Genomic DNA, 20076 nt, shown 5'->3' on the forward strand with positions numbered 1-20076 from the left:
AACTACTGATGCTTCTAGCCAAAAGTATTTTTTTTTATTTTAAAAAGGGTTGGCCAAACAGGATATTAGAATAGGTTACGGAAGTTCCACTTAACTTGTTACTTTCAAACCACTGACTTTAATCTTTAAAAGTAACTTAGTCGAATACCATAGAAATTAGTTTGTCAATAATTGAGTGAAAGTCTGAATAATTTTCCAGTTTGACATGTATGATTCTCTCTCCACCCTCCCCCCTCTCGGTAAAAATGGAATAAAGATGAGTGAGACACATCACATACGTAATAAAATTTTGCACCAAGACAAACTAAAAGAGAAGCAATAGATATACAATAACAATAACAATCCAGTTTTTATAGATATAGATGAAAGTAAATTACGAATCCACTGATTTTATATTCCGAATGACTAAAGGAAAACGTTCATCAATCCAGTTTTGCACTATTCAAGGACTTTTAGCTTGAAATCAACTGATTTCATTATGTACGGTGATCCATTGTGCGAAAATGTTATTATCGCTATTTATGTGGAATTTGAAACTCTTTTTTTGTTTTTTATTTTGATTTATCATTTTATTCATGTCAGTTCGAACTATTGCTTTTCAAGAATGTTAGATTAATACACTTATTCTTTATAATTGTGTAAGGGCTTCCAAAGAAGTTTATAATGTTCCTATTAAAATTTTGAGTTGGATGATCAGTCTCTTGAAAAAAAATAAGAAATAAAAAGTGGTAGTAACAATTTTCTCCATGTTAAGAAAAATAACTAAGAATCTTAAATTTGATTCGAGTTAATATTTCGCATAAAAATCATTTATGGGAGTTATTTATGCGAAATATTAAAATTTTAAACTAGTAGGACATCTCCAAGCATTACTAAATAATTTGTCTCGATCAACTGGGTGGAAACTACTTTGACTGATAACGAAAAATAATAGGCGTTTGGACATAAGAATTGTAAAATTCGAAAAAATGGTAAAAAAAAAATTCAAGTGAAAATGATATTTGAAATTTAGAGTTGTGTTTGGACATAAATTTTAATTTGGGTTGTTTTTGAAGTTTTGTAAGTGATTTGAGTGAAAATTTTGAAAAACTGCTTTTTATAGTTTTTCAAATTTTCGAAAATTTTTAAAATGCATTTTCAAGTGAAAATTGAAAATTTTATGAACAAACGCTGATTTCGGAAAAAAGTGAATTGTTTTTAAAAAAGTCTTCCATCAAATTTTGTCCAAACAGGCCCTTAAAATCTCTGGTCAAAAAATTACTAGTTAAAGTTACCTAACAAACCTGTACTAAAATCAACAGATATTTTAATTAGCAGAAAAAACAAAAAGAGTTACTGTCCATTATTGGAAGCAAGCTATGCCACCTTTTACAATGAAAAGGACACACTTCCAATTCAACCCCAAAAAAGAAGTTCCAATAATTGAAAAAGATTTGCACAAAAGTGAGCAAAATACATGCTGTAATTTTTGGGTGGGACCAAAGAGAGTTTGATCAGTACTTTGTTTGTTGTTATAAATAGAAGGATATTTTGGAGGTTCTTAGGACATAGTCATCGACAGCCATTTTCAAGAACTGTCCTATGAATTTCCAGCTCAATCATCAAAAAACAACTTCTTCTCTACAATCTTAAAGTTCTTGCTAAAAGAAACTTACAAGTAAGTACCCTTTACTTTCTTGAGCAAAAAATAAAGAGTACCACCTACCCTTTTTTTCTTTTTCTTTCTCTTTTCCAGCTGTGCTTTTGCTTTTTCTCTTTTTGGTCCACTAGTTACTCTTTTTTCTTGTTGTAGAAAACAAAAGCCTCCTCTTTTGGTTGTTCTTTTTGATGGGGTTTAGATAAAAAGTGACTCTGATGTGTACTTAGATCTCAATTTTCAAGAAATATAGTGCTTCTTTACTCAGAGTATGCTTTTAATTCATTTTGATTCCTTTTTAGTGTTTTTTGGTAGTTGAAGACTTTATCTTGAATCTTCACATTTCAATCAATAATCCAAAAGGTTCTGTTTTTAAATGGTTTACTGCATATATGTAGTTGGTGATCTAAAAATTTAATCTTGGATCTTCATATTCATTCGTAGAAAGTTTAGGGTTAGGATTAAGGGGCTAGGTTATATTACTTACATTACAAAATTTAGAATTTTGGGTTTACAGTTATATATAGCCTTGCATTGGAATTTAGGTTTTAGGATAGAAAAGTTCTCGTTTTGGGTTTTACTGCAAAGTTGTAGTTGGTGATCTGAGAATTTATCTTTGCATGGTCTTTCTCGAACAGAAAAGTGGAGAGAGAGGTCAAGTTGAAAATTTTCAGGAAATAGAAATTTTGCTTTTCATGCGCTTTCTCTTATTTGGTTGCAAGAAAGCAAAATTGGATTTGTTTGCTAATGGCAAAAAACTTAACTGATAGGAAATAAGATGGGGATTTTGGTTAATGGGATTTCTTCCTTTTGCTTAGATGTGGCTCCAATTTTCATTTCTTTACTAGATTATGCTTCCCAAAAATTTCTCACCTGCTCGGTTCTTATGCTTATAGATGTTATGTTGATGCATATGCTACAAATACTTGGATAAGAGGACTCTATCTAATCTGCTTCTGTTGAAGGAATATCTTAATCTTTAGGCTCACTGCTGCGGCCTTCTTCAACATTTCTTCTTAATTGACTGATTGATATTTATTGCTGATTTTTCTATGCAGCTCCAGTGAATTAAGCTCTTCCAAAAGTTTTGCTTGAAGAAAAACTCTTCATTTCTGGACTAGGTAAATTTTTGCATCATTACTTGGCTTCTGATTCTCAGTAGACGATATTCAGTCATTGACTTGATGTTTCTTTTCTGTTTGAGTACTTAAGTTATGTCAAATGTTAAATGCATAGTAGTAGTAGATAAATGTTTCATGCTTTACAGATATATGCATGAAAATCAATACAAGAAATAGCTAAAATGGCTGCTTTGGTGCTTTCAAACTGATCGCTCCAACCGTTTCTCTTCATAATAATAATGGCCAGTGATCACATTCTATTTGTATCATTTTGCCATCGATACTAGCAAAAGAAGTATGGGGAAAAAAAGGGACATGGATGGGAAATTACTGCTGTTACTTCCTCTGAGCAGACTACTTAATCTATTTCTACTTGAGCTCCAAAAGGAAACTAAATCATTTGATGCCCTATCTGAGAGTGTTAGAAAAACTATTACGAAAAGTAGTTTATGGGCTAAATATGAAATTGATTCTTTTACCTATATGCAGATGGATTTAACTGCTGGTTTTGTTAAAAAAAACTATGGGACTTGATTTTAGACTAACAGACTCTTTTTGCTTGGTGAACTTATTATGTCTTCCTTGAATTGCTATACTTTATAATTGTCAATATTTCTTTTTCGTTATCCAGGTTCCGATTCGAATCGAAATGGGACTCTCACAATATCCAACTCCAGCAGATGCAGGAGTGTTCTGTGTGATTCTGGTTAACACAGCCATATCTATCTCTGTTGTCAAGGAGATAGTTTGGTCTATTCTTCATGTGATTGGCATCCACTTTGCATCTTCGGAAGAATATTCTATTGAAGTCCCCTTGGACCCGTTTGAATGTCGTGGGAGCCCCTCGGGTTCATATATGGAGGACTTCCGAAGGCGAACCCCTGCAGTTCGTTATGATTCAATGTGTACATCTAATCACCCTGCACAAGAATGCCCGGTATGCCTGGCAGATTTCAACCATGATGTAGAAATAAACCGCCTCTCATGTGGCCATGTTTTTCATAAGCTCTGTCTCGAGAAATGGATCAAGAATTGGAATGTCACCTGTCCTCTCTGCAGGAATTACATTATGCCTCAAGAAGGTGAGGAAGATACTTGTCCAATGTGAATCTAGTAATTTGTGAGGCTACTACTCCATCTGTTCGAGGTGTTCCTATGTACAGCTTAGTAGTGTACAGATTGAATAGATGGATGCCTGATCGGCGTAAGTCTGTAGCTTGTTAAATTGTAGTACTCTGCGTCCTCTCATAGTGACGGGTCTCTTTGTTGTGACCAAGTATTCATACATTGTTGTACATATATATTATGATTTTTCCACTTGGGATGTTCTCCATCTTCTAGCTTAGCCAGCTAGCAATAAAGGGAACAATTTACTGCTTGATTGATATGATGAAATGTCACATAATCCTGATAGGTTATCTGCATTTTCCCGAAGAGTTACATGAATTCAAGCAAATAAAGCTTGTCTAATAGTGGAGGTTAACCTATGCATGAATAATCTTATGTATCATATGGGATCTTGATTCTTCAATTAGACTCCCTTTAACTACATTTAGGAGGAACCCTTATGCACACAAATAAAGCAATAATAGTTGTACTGTCCTTTTTTCAGTAGCAGGACATGTCTCTCAAATTAAAAATATTGATCTTCCAATATGGAGCACTCATTCAGAGTGAAGTTTGATAGACGATTTTTTTTTGATAAAGTAAGCGGAATTTTATACTCCCTCCGTTTCAATTTATGTAAACTTATTTCCTTTTTAGTCCGTGCCAAAAAAGAATGACCTATTTCCATATTTGGAAACAATTTAACTTTATGCAATGATTTATAGCCACACAAAATATATGTGACTCATTTTACACCACAAGTTTAAAAGTCCTCTCTTTTCTTAAACTCTGTGCTCAGTCAAATGGGTTCAACGGAGGGAGCATATGGCATCCAGTAGATGCAAGGTGTACAAAAGAGAGTACTTACAAAAAAAAAACAGTCAGCTATGAACAAAAAGGAGCTAAGCAAGAGCTAAAGAGCTAACAATCAAAAAACTTCATATGACAGTCATTAGGAACTAAATTATGCCAACTATACAACTATAGAAAACATCTAGCCTTAAGCACCATAGAAGGAGTTGATATCCCGTCAAAACATCTGCGATTCCTTTCTGACCAGACACACCAAAAGATGCAGGCAGGAACCATCTGCCAGATTTTCCTGATGGACTTATCAACTTTCCAAAGAGACCAGCATTCATAGGCTTCTTTGATGCTTTGTGGCATAACCCAACTGATGCCAAAAATAGCAAGGAACATGTACCAGATATCTGCAACAACTGAGCAGTGAAGTAGAAGATGGCTGTTAGTTTCTAATTATTGAAGACACATGAAGCATCCGTTAACAATCGGAATGCTTCTTCTGCTTAAATTATCTTGAGTTAATGTAGCCTCGTGTAAGGCTATCCAGCTAAAACATTTGACCTTTGTAGGGAGTTTTGTTTTCCAAATAAATTTTCATGGCCATCTATCAATAATCTCATTAAAAGAGCACAAATGAGAGTATCATGGTTTTACTGAATAAAGACCATCCTTCCACTTCAGGCTATCAGCAGATTCTTGCACAAGTGAATAGCCCCCCAATTTTTCCAGAATGTTGAAGTAGTTTGGTAGCTCCCAATCTTGGAAGTTTCTCCTGAACTGAATGTGCCAACAATTATCTTGCCAATTATGAGAAATGGTTGTGTTCTGGTCACTAGCAATATGGAAAAGGCTTGGAAACTCATTCATTAGGATGGTCCCCTCTATCCACATATTCTTCCAAAATCTGATGTTGGCGTCGTTTCCACTTTGAAAGAGGTGCTGCTGGAGTTCTCTGATATGCTTCCATGGGCCAACTCCATGTGGGCTTCTTGAGAGCAAAGTGCACCAGTGATTTTGAGAGCCATGTTTTTCCATTACAACCTCCTTCCATAAAAAGCTTCCTGGTTGGCTATATCTCCACAACCACTTCCTGAGCATGCACTCGTTATGGATGGTTAGGTCCCTGGTTCCCAAACCCCCAAATTGCTTAGGCATGGTAATCTTTGTCCATTTAATAAGACGAAATTTGTGCTCGTTGCGGCCTCCTTCCCACAAAAAGGTTCTTATAATTCTATCTAATTGCTTGGCCACCTTGCTTAGAATTGGGACAAGGGACATTGAGATAAGTAGGAATACTATCCAATACACTATTAATGAGTGTCAGTCTTCCCCCCATATAGAGATATTGCCTTTTCCAAGAAGCAAGTTTATTTTTAAATTTCTCTACCACTCCATTCCAAACCTCTAAAGATTTATTTTTTGTACCAAGTGAGAGGCCAAGGTAGGTGGTAGGTAAAGAAGTTGTACCACAACACAGAATCTCAGTCAACTCCTCTAGATTAGGAACATTATTAACAGGATATACATTGCTCTTTGACATATTGATGTGAAGGCCTGAGAGCGCTTCAAATAACTGAAGAGTGAGATTGAGATATAGGACTTTGGATCTCTCTGCCCTATAGAAAATCAAGGTATCATCAGCATATAGCAGATGGGAAACTGAGAGAGAAAGACCAAAATTAAGACCAACATGGAAACCACTTAACCACTAGATCTGTTTGGCTTTGTCTACCATCTTACTAAGACACTCCATCGCCAGAATAAAGAGAAAAGGTGAGAGAGGATTACCCTGTCTTAGCCCCTTTTGTTGAGAGAAAAAACCCACTGGTCCTCTGTTGTCAAGAACTGAAAATTTTATCAGTGATCTGTCTGCCTTTGATAAAAGCATTTTGACGCTTTGAAACCAGACCTTCTATCATCTTTTTAAGTCTTTCTGCAAGAAGTTTAGCTACTATCTTGTATAAACTACCAATCAAACTAATTGGCCTATAATCTTTGAGTTCGATAGCACCTTTTTATTTGGGAACTAGAGCAATGAAAGAGGCATTGCATGACCTCTCCATATGACAATTTCGATGAATAAAATTCAAGGCAGCTATCATGTCATTCTTGATAATCAGCCATGCCTTCTGAAAAAAGGCCATAGTGAAACCATTAGGCCCCGGAGCCTTATCAGGAGCACATGTTTTGATGGTGGAGAATACCTGATGAGTGGTGATTTTACCATTTATTCTAGTCTCTTTTTTTTAGTTTTTATGTCCTTAAATTATAAAATGAGGTGATTTATGGTGTGCATTGCTAGATTTTCAGGTACAATGAGTCTTGAAGAGAATTGAAGTCAATTGAAGTGGAATTGAGCAAAAAAAGAGGAAAAGAAGTGCAAAATTTCTTCAGTGAAACGGCATTTGCGGAAAGGTGCGGGCTTCTGCGGGCCCGCACCTGCGAGAAAAGGCCGCTTCTGCGGAATAGGAGAAATTACATTGGAAGCGCACCTGCGAAGACGAATCCGCTTCTGTGGTTGAGGTCCGCATTTGCGAAGCCGCTTTTGCGGTGACATTTTCGCTTCTGCGGAGTAGTATTTTCCACCAATGGTCGCTTCTGCGGTCAACGGGCTTCAGCTATGGATAGTCTTGGCATTTCACATTTACTCCATTACAACCCCACAAATACACGACCTAGCTTATTGAAAACACATCTTTGGCCAATCTCTGGACATCTTTGACATTTCTTGACTAGAGAACACAAGTTTTGGAGCTAGGGTTCTTGCACACACACTTGGATCTTGAAGATTTGAAACTTTTGGTTGAGAATTTCTTACCCATTTATGCTCATTTCTTCATTTGCTTGCTTTGTATTGAATATCTAAGTGTGTAGTATTTTTTCCAACACTTGAATCTTATTTATGGAAATATTCATATTTAAAGTGTGGATTAAATATCTTGTTGTGCTTATGTATTGACGAGTTTTATCTATATTGAAGTGAGTTATTATTTTTTTTATTATTCTTGTTCTTTAATGTTTCCAAAGGGAGTATCTAACCCTAGGACTCGCCCATTTACTTCGAATTGATTTTGGAAAAGATAATTTGGGGTTGAGAAAGATTAATTAACAAGAACTTGAGGCGTTAACCCTCACTTTATAGATTCTACCTAGGGATAGGATTGAACTACTTATAGCCATATTTGGGTGTGCTTAATCTATTAATTTTTTTAGGGATAATTCAATTAGGAAGTCTTGTTAGTCTTCGGAAGAATCTATTATAGAATTATTACCCGAGGCTAATTAACATAAACTCGCTCATATTTATAAAATCGTGAAATACATTGGATCGTTACTTGAGTGTAATTCCCAATGCATCCATGCTTGTAGCCATTGATCATTTTAGTTGCTTTCTAGGTTAGTTTATATTTTTGCAATTAGTTATAAATATTTTCACAATCACCTTCTAAGTGTTTGGCTTAGCATAATACGTGATAATTTTCTTACACGCCTAATCGCCTACGTATTGTTCTCTGTGGGATTCGACTCCGACTCATAGTTGGATAAATTATATTGAATGTGACCGTGTCTATTTACTTTTTTGTAGTGGATTTGGACGTCACCAATACCTCTTATTCTTCAAATAAGCTTTCCAACCAGGTTATGTCTCCTTCAGAAATACTTGCTAAATCATCAAACCTAGCTGTAGGTATCCATTGTTCAGACTCAATATATAATTTTTGATAATAATCCAGAATTTCCCCCCTGATCAGCTCCTTATTTTCAATGATCTCATAATTCACCTTCAGCCTATCTATGCAGTTGTTTCTTCTATGAGAACTAGCAATTCTTTGGAAATACTTGGTATTTTTATCCCCTTCCTTCAACCATAAGCATCTGGACTTTTGTCTCCAGGACACCTCCTCTGATTTTGCTATATGCTGAAGTTCAAACTTCAAAGCAAGCATCTTGTTTCTTTCCACTAAAAGACTAAACTCTGCCCTCAGTGATTTGTTCAAGAACCATAAGTTCCTCCATAATCTTGCTTATTCTAACCTCTTTCTTGCCATAAACTTCTTTATTCCAGCGCGTTATATCTTTCTTCAGTATTCTTAACTTCTGAATGAGTACATAACCTGGCCTTCCATTTATGTTGTAACTTTGCCACCATTATGCAATATTTTTCATAAAACCTTCTACTTGCAACCACATATTTTCGAATTTGAAGTAGGAAGAATTCACCTCTCAGTCCCCATTTTCCAGGAGCAAAAGCTTATGATTCGAGAAAACTCTAGGGAGTGAAACTGATTCACACCTTTGAAGCACTCATTCCATTCGGGATAAATGAGGAATCTATCTATTTGGGATGCTTGATAGAAATTTCTCCCCTCGAACAAGTGTAGTAGGCCCCTTGCAGAGGTAGATCAATGATATCCAAGTCTTGGATCTGAGAAGTCCCTCATTGCTCTAGACCTCTTCACACAATTGTGCCTCTCACTCTTAAATCTGCATATGTTAAAATCACCCCTTATAACCCAATTTTCAGCCCACATTCCCCTGATTGTTGCCAATTCATCCCACATTTTACTTATTTTTAGGTTTGTGTGAGGGCCATAGACCCCTAAGAAGCACCATTTGAACTCATCCTGCAGACTCTCCAGAATGCAAGATAAGGTGTAAAACCCCTGATGAATCTGAAGACAATTCCATTATCACTTATCCCACATAATTACCATATCCCACTGTTGCCACAAGACTTTAGCTCTGCCCAACCTGCCCACCTATTCCCCCATATTTGTCTACATAATTTGACAGTCCAGTCTTTAATTTTTGTTTCTTGAAGGCAAAGAACATCAATCCTCCACTTATGTAACAAATAACTTAAAGTATCTCTTTTATTATTGTCATTTAACCCCCCACACATTCCAACTTAGGATTTTGAGCTTCATTCAGAAAAAGCTTTGAGATGCCTACCCCTATCCTTCTTAACCACCTTATCATAGTTTAACCCACATTTCAACCTTTTTATTTCAGTTTCTCCTTTTTTTTTACTGCTCTTTTTTCCAGAATTTGACATGTCTTTCTGCTTTAACTGGAGTTGTCTTCTTTCTTCCATTCGCAGGATGATGTCGAACAATTCATGCTCAAAGCCTGCAACATTGATCCCAAAAGCTTTGCAAGCTTTGCCTATAACTATTTTCGTCGACCTTGAGGTGTCAATGACGGCAGGTTCTGGAAATATCGCTGAACCAGACCCCTTCTCATACCATGGAAGCATTAGAGAATTGTTGAGAGAGGGAGATGAGAAATCAGAATCATTCTCATACATAAGACCCCATGACAATTGTGGTTGTTGAAGCAAGATTGTGTGGACCATTGAGAGATCAACTTTATCATCAGCATCGAAATCTTAACTGTTGGTTTCAGTTGTGGCTTGGAGTATCGAAGATGGCGGCACAACGGTCTCTATGGTGATAGAAGTAGATGGCTGGGCGTCAGAGAGTGCATTAAAACTAGAAAAATTTACCTCATATATCAAAAGTTGATACCTTATTTATTATAAATAAATACCTTTTTAAAAGAATTATCTCCTATAGCTACCTTTTAATTTTTATAGCAAAATATCTATTTATGGCCACTTCCTACCTTTAAGCCATTAAATACGCTGTGTATTATTTTTCTCTCTCTCCCTCTCTCTTCCCTCTCTCCTCTTTTCTCTTTCCTCTTTTTTTTCTTTTTCCCCCGGTTTTTTCTTCCCCTGCTTTTAGAAACCCTAGCAAGGGCTGTGCTCTGCCAACGACAGATCCGGCCAGCGACCACTTCCCTCTTTCCTTGTTGTGTCACCCCTAACCCCCTCCTCCGGGCGGCGATTTCTTTCACACAGTTGTGTTACACATTCTAAATTTTTCTTAGATTTTGCATTGATTGTTCATGTTTGCCTTGCAAGATCTGAAGAAGTTCTGTCTCTAGTTTCCGTTTGATCCTTTAAATTGGTGCTTCTTCAACAATTGTCTTCATTTAACCGGCAGCGACGCCCCACATGGCGACAGCCTGGATATCGGTGGATTGGGGATGAAGTTTGGGACTGAGGAACTTGAAGAGTCTGTTACCTTTTTTTTTATTGTATTTCAATGTATCTCGCTGTATTCCATGTATTTCATTGTATTCACTATATTTGTTTTTATTGTATTTCAATGTATATCATTGTATTTCATGTATTTTATTGTATTCACTGTCTCGCTGTATTCCATGAATGTATTTATATATTTTTTTAATTAATATAATTTATATATTCAGATGTATATATGTATTACTTATGTATTCAGATGTATATATGTATTCAAATGTATCTGCAGTATGTATTCATATGTTTTTGCACTATAGATGACCTGCTATACTTCATGTATTCAATGTATTTTTATATATTTAACTGTATTCAATGTAATTATATAATTTTAATATGTAAATCTATTTGTAAAGATACCACTAAAAAATATTTTAGTAAAGATACCACTAAAAAAAGTAAGGATGGATTGAATCTCTGGAGATTGCTTTGTTTTTGGGGTGTTTTTCGGTTGATGAAAATCTTTTTTATAACTTAAAATACAAATTTTGTGTGTTATAATTGAGTTTGTTGAGTTATATTAGGAGTCTATCGCGTTAATTGATTCACTTACCGTTTTTAAACACTTGAAGACCTTTTTTTCTCAAATTTCATTACTATATTCACGAATACAGCTCGCGAATACAGTCGAATACATTCTTTGCTTAGCTGGACTCCCCTGTTTTTCGCCGAGTTTTGCTATTGTATTCATGAATACAGTAGCAAAAATACATCGAATATAGTCTATAACAACTGAAAATATAGCTATAGGAAGTAATTTAGTAAATGGTAGCTATAGCAAGCTAATAATCACTAAAACATAGTGGTTTCTGAAAATTTCTCTTAAAACTATTAGCTAATGGGATGGCAGAAAGCCCAATAGCTTTCCAGTATGTTTTGGGTTGCTTCTTCCTGATAGGCCTCATTTTATTAGCCTCCTTCTTTGGGCCTTTACTGTAGAAATTACTTTATGAGGCTTGGCCCAAATCATGTGAGTGTTGCATAGTATTTTTGCCCAGTGAAATGCCCTTAGAATTTGAATTTAAAACAGCCACGTGCTGACTACAGGAAGGGACTGATGATTTCATTTGTTGGCTCGAGGAAACAGTAGCAACAGTCTCTCTCTTTCAAAGGCCCGACGAGTTTTTTTCCGGCGAACTGCACATATTCATCAGGCAAAATAGCAATGTTATAGCTCCAATCACCCACTTCCACCACCACCTTGGGTGGAAGCTCCGGCAGAGATTTCTTCACGCAGATTCGAGCCCACAATAAATTGAACTTTGACTTTGTGTCAATATCGATTTCGATATAGCCTCTGTTGAAATTGTCAAAAGTCCCACATCGGTGGATGACAATTTTGAATGGAAATTTCACCCTATAAAAGGAGGCCTAATGTTTAGGATTTAAAGACACCTCTCATTTGCCTTTTATCTTCTTAAGGCATTTGTATCTTCTCTCTTTAGTATTATTTCACTTGTAATTTTGGAGTGAAATAAAATATTGATTGTGTCCGAGGAAGTAGGCAAAATTGGCCGAACCTCGTAAATTCTGGTGTTCTTTTATTGTTGTCTTATTGTCTTGTTTATTATTTAGTGGTTGTCATAATTTTTGGTATAGTAGTTGTGACTCATTCACACTATATACATTTGACTTCCGCAACAATTGGTATCAGAGCCAAGGTACTGTCTAAGTATGCTCTGTGGTTGCAGCATAGTCTGATCTTCCACATCAGAAAAGATCTATCTTGGTAACTGAGTCAAGGTTCTGTCTGAGTATGCTCTGTGGTTCCAGCTTAGTCTGATCTTCCACACCAGAAAGGAAATAATCTTGATTTGTGTCGTCAGCTACTAAATAATATTTGTATCAAAATGGAAGACAATAAATAAGAATAATCTACATCAAGTGTCAATAATACGTCATCGTTGGCATCTTCGCTTATGACAAGAATTGTGTCAAATGCGAAATTTGCGGTAGAAATTTTTGACGGGTCAGGACATTTTGGGAGTGGCAAGGCGAGGTTCTAGATGTTCTTTTTCAACAATGGCTAGATCTTGCCATTGAAGAAAAGAAGCCAGATGTTATTGGAGAAGAAGATTGAAAAATTATCAATCGTGTTGCTTGCGGTACCATTCGATCCTACCTTGCTAGAGAGCAGAAATATCCATACACAAAGAAAACTTCTGCAAGTAAATTATGGAAAGCACTGGAGGATAAATTTTGAAGAAAAACAGTCAAAATAAATTGTACATGAAGAAGAGACTGTTTCGCTTCACCTATGTTCCTGGTACTACAATGAATGAACATATCACCAGTTTCAATAAGTTGGTCACAGATTTGCAAAATATGGATGCAACTTTTGATGATGGTGACTTGGCCTTGATGTTGTTAGGGTCACTTCCTAATGAGTACGAGCACCTTGAAACTACTCTACTCCATGGAAATGACGAAATTTCTCTCAGAGAAGTCTGTTCGGCTTTGTACAGCTATGAACAAAGAAAGGGAGAAAAACAGAAGGGCGGAGAAGGAGAAGCACTAATTGTGAGGGGTCGTCCTCAAAATCAAACGAGGACTAAGAAGGGAAGATCCAAGTCGAGATCTAGACCCAGCAAAGATGAATGTGCCTTTTGTCGAGAAAAGGGGCACTGGAAGAAAGATTGTCTGAAGTTGAAGAATAAGGCCAGACATAACAATGGAAAGGCCATTATGGATTCAAATGTAGCTGATTGTGATGATTCAGACTTCTCATTAGTTACAACAGAGTTATCAACATCATCAGACATATGGTTGATGGACTTAGCTTGTAGCTATCATATATGTCCCAACAAGGACTGGTTCGTGAATTTTCAAGAAGGAGAATATGGAGTCATCCACACAGCGGATAACAGCCCTCTTACCTCATATGGCATTGGTTCAATAAGATTAAGGAGCCATGATGGAATGATCAGAACATTAACAGATGTTCGATATGTACCGGATTTGAAGAAGAATCTCATCTCTGTGGGAGCCCTAGAATCAAAAGGGTTCAAAATCATTGCAGAAAATGGAGTGATGAGAATATGCTCCGGTGCACTAGTGGTAATGAAGGCCAATCGGAAGAACAATAACATGTACCGCTATCGTGGTAGTACAGTTATTGGGACAGCAACAGTGACATCCAGTGATGACAAAGAGGCAGAAGCAACCAGGCTATGGCACATGCGCTTGGGACATGCTGGAGGGAAATCCTTGAAAGCTCTATCTAATCAAGGATTGTTAAAAGACGTAAAGACTTGCAACTTGGAGTTTTGCAAGCATTGTGTCAAAGGGAAACAGACAAGGGTTAAATTTGGTACAGCGATCCATAATACTAAAGGCATTTTGGATTATGTACACTCTGATGTTTGGGGTTCTTCCAAAACACCTTCATTGGGTGGGAAGCACTATTTTGTAACTTTTGTTGATGATTTTTCTCAAAGAATGTGGGTGTATACAATGAAGAGGAAAGATGAAGTGTTGGGAATTTTTCTCAAATGGAAGACGATGGTGGAGAATCAAACAGGCAGGAGGATCAAGTGTATTCGCACAGACAATGGAGGTGAATACAAAAATGATCATTTCAATAAGGTCTGTGAAAATGATGGCATCGTCCGACACTTCACTGTCAGACATACACCACAACAGAATGGAGTGGCAGAACGTATGAACCGGACTTTACTGGAGAAGGTACGGTGTATGTTGTCCAATGCTGGCTTGGGCAAAGAATTTTGGGCTGAGGCAATTACATATGCATGCCACCTCATTAATCGTCTACCATCTGCTGCTATTGATGGCAAGACACCATTTGAAAAATGGTATGGAAAACCTGTTGTAGATTATGACTCTTTGCACGTGTTTGGCTCAATTGCATACTATCATGTGAAAGAGTCAAAATTGGATCCGAGAGCAAAGAAGGCTATATTTATGGGGATTACTTCTAGAGTCAAAGGATACCGCTTATGGTGTCCAGAGACAAGGAATATTATATTCAGCAGAGATGTTACCTTTGATGAATCTGCCATAATAGATAAGGTGACAATTGAAGATGTCAAATAAACTGGTGGTGCATCAAAGCAGGTGGAGTTTGAGGGAAAATTTATTTTTCCTATGCAAGAAGTAGAGGAGGAAACAAATGAAGATTACCCTCTGGAAGAAGAGCCAGTAGAGAGGGAGATTCCAACTCAGGAACCTCGACAACAACTTGAATCAATAGCAACCAACAGGCCAAAAAGGACAATAACGAAACCTGTTCGTCTCATAGAGACGGTTGCTTGTGCAACCTCAATTATAGCTGATGGTGTTCCTACCACTTATAAAGACGCAATCCAAAGTTCAGAAGAAGATAAGTGGAGGATTGCCATGAATGAAGAAATGCAGTCCCTTCATCAGAATCATACATGGAAATTGGCCAATCTCCCGAAGGGAAAGAAAGCAATTGGGTGCAAATGGGTATTTGCAAAGAAAGAAGGATTTCCTAACCAAGAAGATGTTCGCTACAAAGCAAGATTGGTGGCTAAAGGATATGCTCAAAAGGAGGGAATTGATTACAATGAAGTATTTTCTCCAGTTGTAAAACATTCCTCCATTAGAATTATGTTGGCTTTGGTAGCACAGTTGGATATGGAACTTGTTCAGATGGATGTAAAAACTGTTTTTAGATCGGAAACATGGAGGAGGAAATCTACATGACTCAGCCAGAAGGATTCAAAGTTGCTGGAAAAGAAAATATAGTATGCAAACTTGAAAAATCATTGTACGGATTGAAACAATCTTCTAGACAACGGTACAAGCGATTTGACAAGTTTATGTTGCGGCAAGGGTACAAGAGAAGCAAATACGACCATTGTGTGTATTTGCGCAAACTTAATGATGGTTACTTTGTATATCTTCTCCTATATGTTGATGATATGTTGATAACTTTCAAGAATTCGGAAGAAATTGATAAGTTGAAGATTCAACTGAAGGAGGAGTTCGAGATGAAGGATCTGGGTAAGGCAAAGAAAATTCTTGGCATGGAGATAATAAGAGATAGGCATTCAAAGAAACTTTGTTTATCTCAGAAAGAATATTTGAAGAGAGTACTACATCGTTTTGGCATAGATAAGAAGACTAAGCCAATTAGTACACCACTTGCTCCCCATTTTAAGCTAAGTACTACTATGTCGCCAAAGGATGAAACTGAACAGGAGTATATGTCAAGGGTACCATACGCAAATGCTGTTGGTAGCTTGATGTATGCAATGGTTTGTACGAGACCTGACATTTCACAAGTCGTTGGAGTTATTAGCAGATATATGCATAATCCAGGAAAGGAGCATTGGCAAGCTGTGAAATGGATTATACGGTATATTCATAGTACTGTAGATGTTGGGTTAGTTTTTGAGTAGGAAGGCAATCGGTCTGTAGTTGGATATTGTTACTCAGATTTTACGGGTGATCTTGACAAACGAAGGTCAACTACTGGTTATGTGTTTACTTTTGCAAAGGCACCAGTTAGTTGGAAGTCTACTTTGCAGTCAACAGTTGCTTTGTCTATAACAGAGGCAGAGTACATGGCTATTACAGAGGCTGTGAAGGAGGCAATTTGGCTTCAGGGGTTGCTAAAGGATCTTGGTATTGAACAAAAAAATATTACAATTTTTTGTAATAGTCAAAGTGCTATTCAATTAGCGAAGAACCAAGTTTATCATGCAAGGACGAAGCACATTGATGTTCGGTATCATTTCGTACAAGAAATCATAGAAGAAGGTGGAGTCACGGTGAAGAAAATTTATATTACGGAGAACCCTGCTGATATGCTGATAAAAGTGGTGACTGCGATCAAGTTTCAACATTGTTTGGATTTGATCAACATTGTTGAACACTAAAGATTGAAGATGAAGACACAACCAAAATTTATTATTAAGAGAAAATTGAAGATGTGGAATTTTGCCAAGGTGGAGATTTGTTGAAATTGTCAAAAGTCTCACATCGGTGGATGACAATATTGAATGGGAATTTCACCCTATAAAAGGAGGCCTAATGTTTAGGATTTAAAGACACCTCTCATTTGCCTTTTATCTTCTTAAGGCATTTGTATCTTCTCTCTTTAGTATTATTTCACTTGTAATTTTGGAGTGGAATAAAATATTGATTGTGTCCGAGGAAGTAGGCAAAATTGGCCGAACCTCGTAAATTCTGGTGTTCTTTTATTGTTGTCTTATTGTCTTGTTTATTATTTAGTGGTTGTCATAATTTTTGGTATAGTAATTGTGACTCATTCACACTATATACATTTGGCTTCCGCAACAGCCTCCACATACGTCTCCAATTGAGTGAAGGGTACTTTCTGATGAGGCATGTAATGGGATGCCAAATGCTCTAATCCATTTATGCTCTGAATTTGAATTTTTCATTTTTGAACTAGACACTGGTGACCACCACTATAGTAAAAGTTTTCTTCCGTTCCAGAACCACTCCCCTTTTCACTCTCATAGCCTCCTATTGCGACGGAAGTCGGAATAAGAATTGGTTATGTGCTAAGGCTGTTACACTTATACCCGCCGTGACTTGCCATCTCTTAACAAACCAGCTTCGCAGCACCTCTGATGATGGCGATGGACTAAATGGGTCGTTGAGTGTACCAATCAAACTGCTAGATAAATACTCCAGGGCACTATTTGTTGCATCTGATTTGATTTTAACCATGTTGTCCACCACTGTCGTTGCGTTCATTACTTCATTCCCTGTTCCGACCATTCTTGTTTGCTTGCAGCTTCAATGTACGGCGTTTCTGGAGCAGTACGACGGAGAATGATGCGACGTCTACCCAGAAAATTCAGAATCTTCCCCGCTATGTCCCTCCACCCTGTGTTGTACCCATCTTCTGGTATTATCACCCATGATTTTCTATCCCCCAACCATGCCTCAATCCTTACAAAACGGTCGTAATTGTTGAACGTCTGATAAACCCTATAAGTGTAGGCTTGGATCTTTCTCCCCCATCTCCGGCATAGATCTCTTGTACCCAACGATGCCTGTTGCAACTTCTCACAGACCCATCTAAGGTTGATAGATGATTATGTAAAGGACTAGCAACCATTGATCAGTAAACCATTCCCGTCTGCTAAGCATCGGTAGCCAGAGTCACTCGATACTTGTGTTAGGTGAGAGGTAGCAAACGTTTGGTGAAATAGTCGGAGCGACCTGGACATCATCATTATCAACAAAACAAGATGTGATAGACCACAACTAACAGAGTTCCTGAGGGATGAGAATACCAAACTTTCTGTATCCTAATTTTTTCTTTTGAAGTTTCTAATTGGATGCGGATACTCAATAGTAAGAGGATGGTGCATCAAGCTAAACTATTCATTACATCATCCGAGATGGAGAAATAAGACGTGTAATTTCCAGCTTCATTTTTAGCCCGTAAGTATTGGTAGGGTTGTCCGAAAACAGAACAAAAGCTTTGCCATAGGGGGTTCCAAATAGCTTTGCCATAAATTAGTATGAAAATCACAATATTCTTACAGATGTGTTTCCTCATTTGATGAGTCAATTTTTTCTTTTCTTTTTTTGGGTTCTAGTACAGTAATCTGAGCTCTAGTTTATAATGTAACGGTTCCAGAAGGGGAGCTACAGATATTTAAAAATCCGAAAACTAGACCGCAGAAAAATTATTATTTACTTTACCTGTTAACGTAACATTGGAAAATTGATGTGTTTTCAAATGGATAACGGAAAAAAGTAGGAAAAGAAGAGGGGAGGACTTTTGGGTTGCCAATAATGAATAAACCAATTCCCTTCTCCTCGGAATTGACTCTTTTTTCTCAGAGCATTTTGATTTATAATTGTTCTAAAAAATTTCAAAAAACAAATTGACATTTTCTTATCGAAAAACAGATTACCGTTTCGTAATGTAAGAATTTACATTTTCAATTAGTATTTCTCATAAATTAATCCAAACACTACCTTTTAAGAATTATTTACGAAACGACTAAAGCAAAACAAATTTAACCTGCCAAGTTATGATGAGATTTATGATCATCGCCTATTAACTGAGGTTAATGGCATTCCTCCGGGGGGGGGGGGCGTATCTAGGTTATTGGACGTGGGTTCACGTGAATCTATACCCCTTATACGTATACTATGTATAACATTATTATATCTTTTTTAAATTACTTAAATATAAATATGTGCACCTAAGTTCAAAGACACTCATGGTACAATAATTATTGGGTGAACCTCTACAAGTGAAATTGACGGCTCAAATCCACTCCGGACGGTCTTGTTTTCAATACGGATTATAAATATATATGTGAAAATCACTAAAATTTAAAAAAAAAATAATTTCAAATCTATTTTTTGAAAAGTATTATGGATTCATGGTAAGAGCCTAAAGTTAAACCGATCAAATATAAATTTTAGATCCACCTCTTCATAGTAGTTCATCCAACCTCTTAAAATCCTGGATCCACGTCCGCATTCCTCAATCTAAGATCATTATTATTTTACCCCTCAACTTTTATTGGACTTAATAATATAATATGACGGTGCCTTAATTTGTTTCGTTTACGTGTAAAAAAAAGAGGACATAATTGGGATGTCCTTAACTTACACAGAATAAATCACATAAACTTGTCAATCTATTTAATAAAATCCTTCACGTACATAAAACATAATTTAAACATTCTGAAAATTTCATCATAAATATTTGGCATAAATAGTCTCATCATTATTTCAAAAGGATAATCTAGGCCTTGGCCAAAATATATAAGGGCCTATAGGAATGACATCGTTATCATAATAGGAGAGACCAAACAGAGTTATGATATAAATAGCTAGACTTCACACAGTGTTCCTAATACTTGTATGAACATAAAAGGAACGGATAACGGTCAAAAATACCCCTGAACTATTGAAAAAGGTTTTAAAATACTCTTCATCTACCTATTGGGTTAAAAATACTCCTCCATCCACTTTTTTGGTTCACTTATGCCCTTTGATCTTTAGGTCAATGCTGAATTTAAAAAATAATTATTTAAATTTCACGTGATAACTTTTTATTGATCGAAATTAAAACATCTAACCTATTAGAAAGACCCACTCATATCTACCCGTTTTTCGGACTAACCCGCCCCAAACACTAACTTAACCCGAATAAAAAGTTCAAATACAAAAAAGACGCCTCACTTCTATCTAACCCGTGGATTTACATGTGTTCATTATCATCAAATAAAGGTTCATAAACAAATTAAACAAACAAGAAAAGCCTAGCATGAATGAGCCAATGATTTTCTTGACAATAATGTGGGACGGAAAACAAG

At 36.6% G+C, this 20076-nt stretch overlaps 2 protein-coding genes across 4 annotated transcripts; one reads left to right on the forward strand and one right to left on the reverse strand.

The window, feature by feature from the left end:
• Positions 1-1501: 1501 nt before the first annotated feature.
• LOC107789516 (putative E3 ubiquitin-protein ligase XERICO) lies at positions 1502-4144 on the forward strand. Of its 3 annotated transcripts, none has more exons than XM_075227903.1 (3): positions 1502-1657; positions 2695-2757; positions 3389-4144. In XM_075227903.1, the coding sequence occupies exon 3, from the start codon at positions 3407-3409 to the stop codon at positions 3863-3865; it is 459 nt and encodes a 152-aa protein (XP_075084004.1). In that variant the 5' UTR covers positions 1502-1657; positions 2695-2757; positions 3389-3406; the 3' UTR covers positions 3866-4144. The 3 variants fall into 3 exon arrangements, with proteins under 3 accessions (XP_075084004.1, XP_075084005.1, XP_075084006.1); XM_075227904.1 differs by lacking the exon at positions 1502-1657 and adding an exon at positions 1667-1905; XM_075227905.1 differs by lacking the exon at positions 1502-1657 and adding an exon at positions 1914-1999.
• Positions 4145-5899: 1755 nt separating this feature from the next.
• Positions 5900-6556, reverse strand: LOC142168065 (uncharacterized). The gene is made up of 2 exons (XM_075228724.1): positions 6457-6556; positions 5900-6327 (listed from the first exon to the last, which is right to left on the reverse strand). The coding sequence occupies exons 1-2, from the start codon at positions 6554-6556 to the stop codon at positions 5900-5902; spliced, it is 528 nt and encodes a 175-aa protein (XP_075084825.1).
• Positions 6557-20076: the final 13520 nt, after the last annotated feature.

The sequence above is a fragment of the Nicotiana tabacum genome, chromosome 13 (assembly GCF_000715075.1).
Source record: "Nicotiana tabacum cultivar K326 chromosome 13, ASM71507v2, whole genome shotgun sequence".
Classification (NCBI taxonomy): domain Eukaryota; kingdom Viridiplantae; phylum Streptophyta; class Magnoliopsida; order Solanales; family Solanaceae; genus Nicotiana; species Nicotiana tabacum.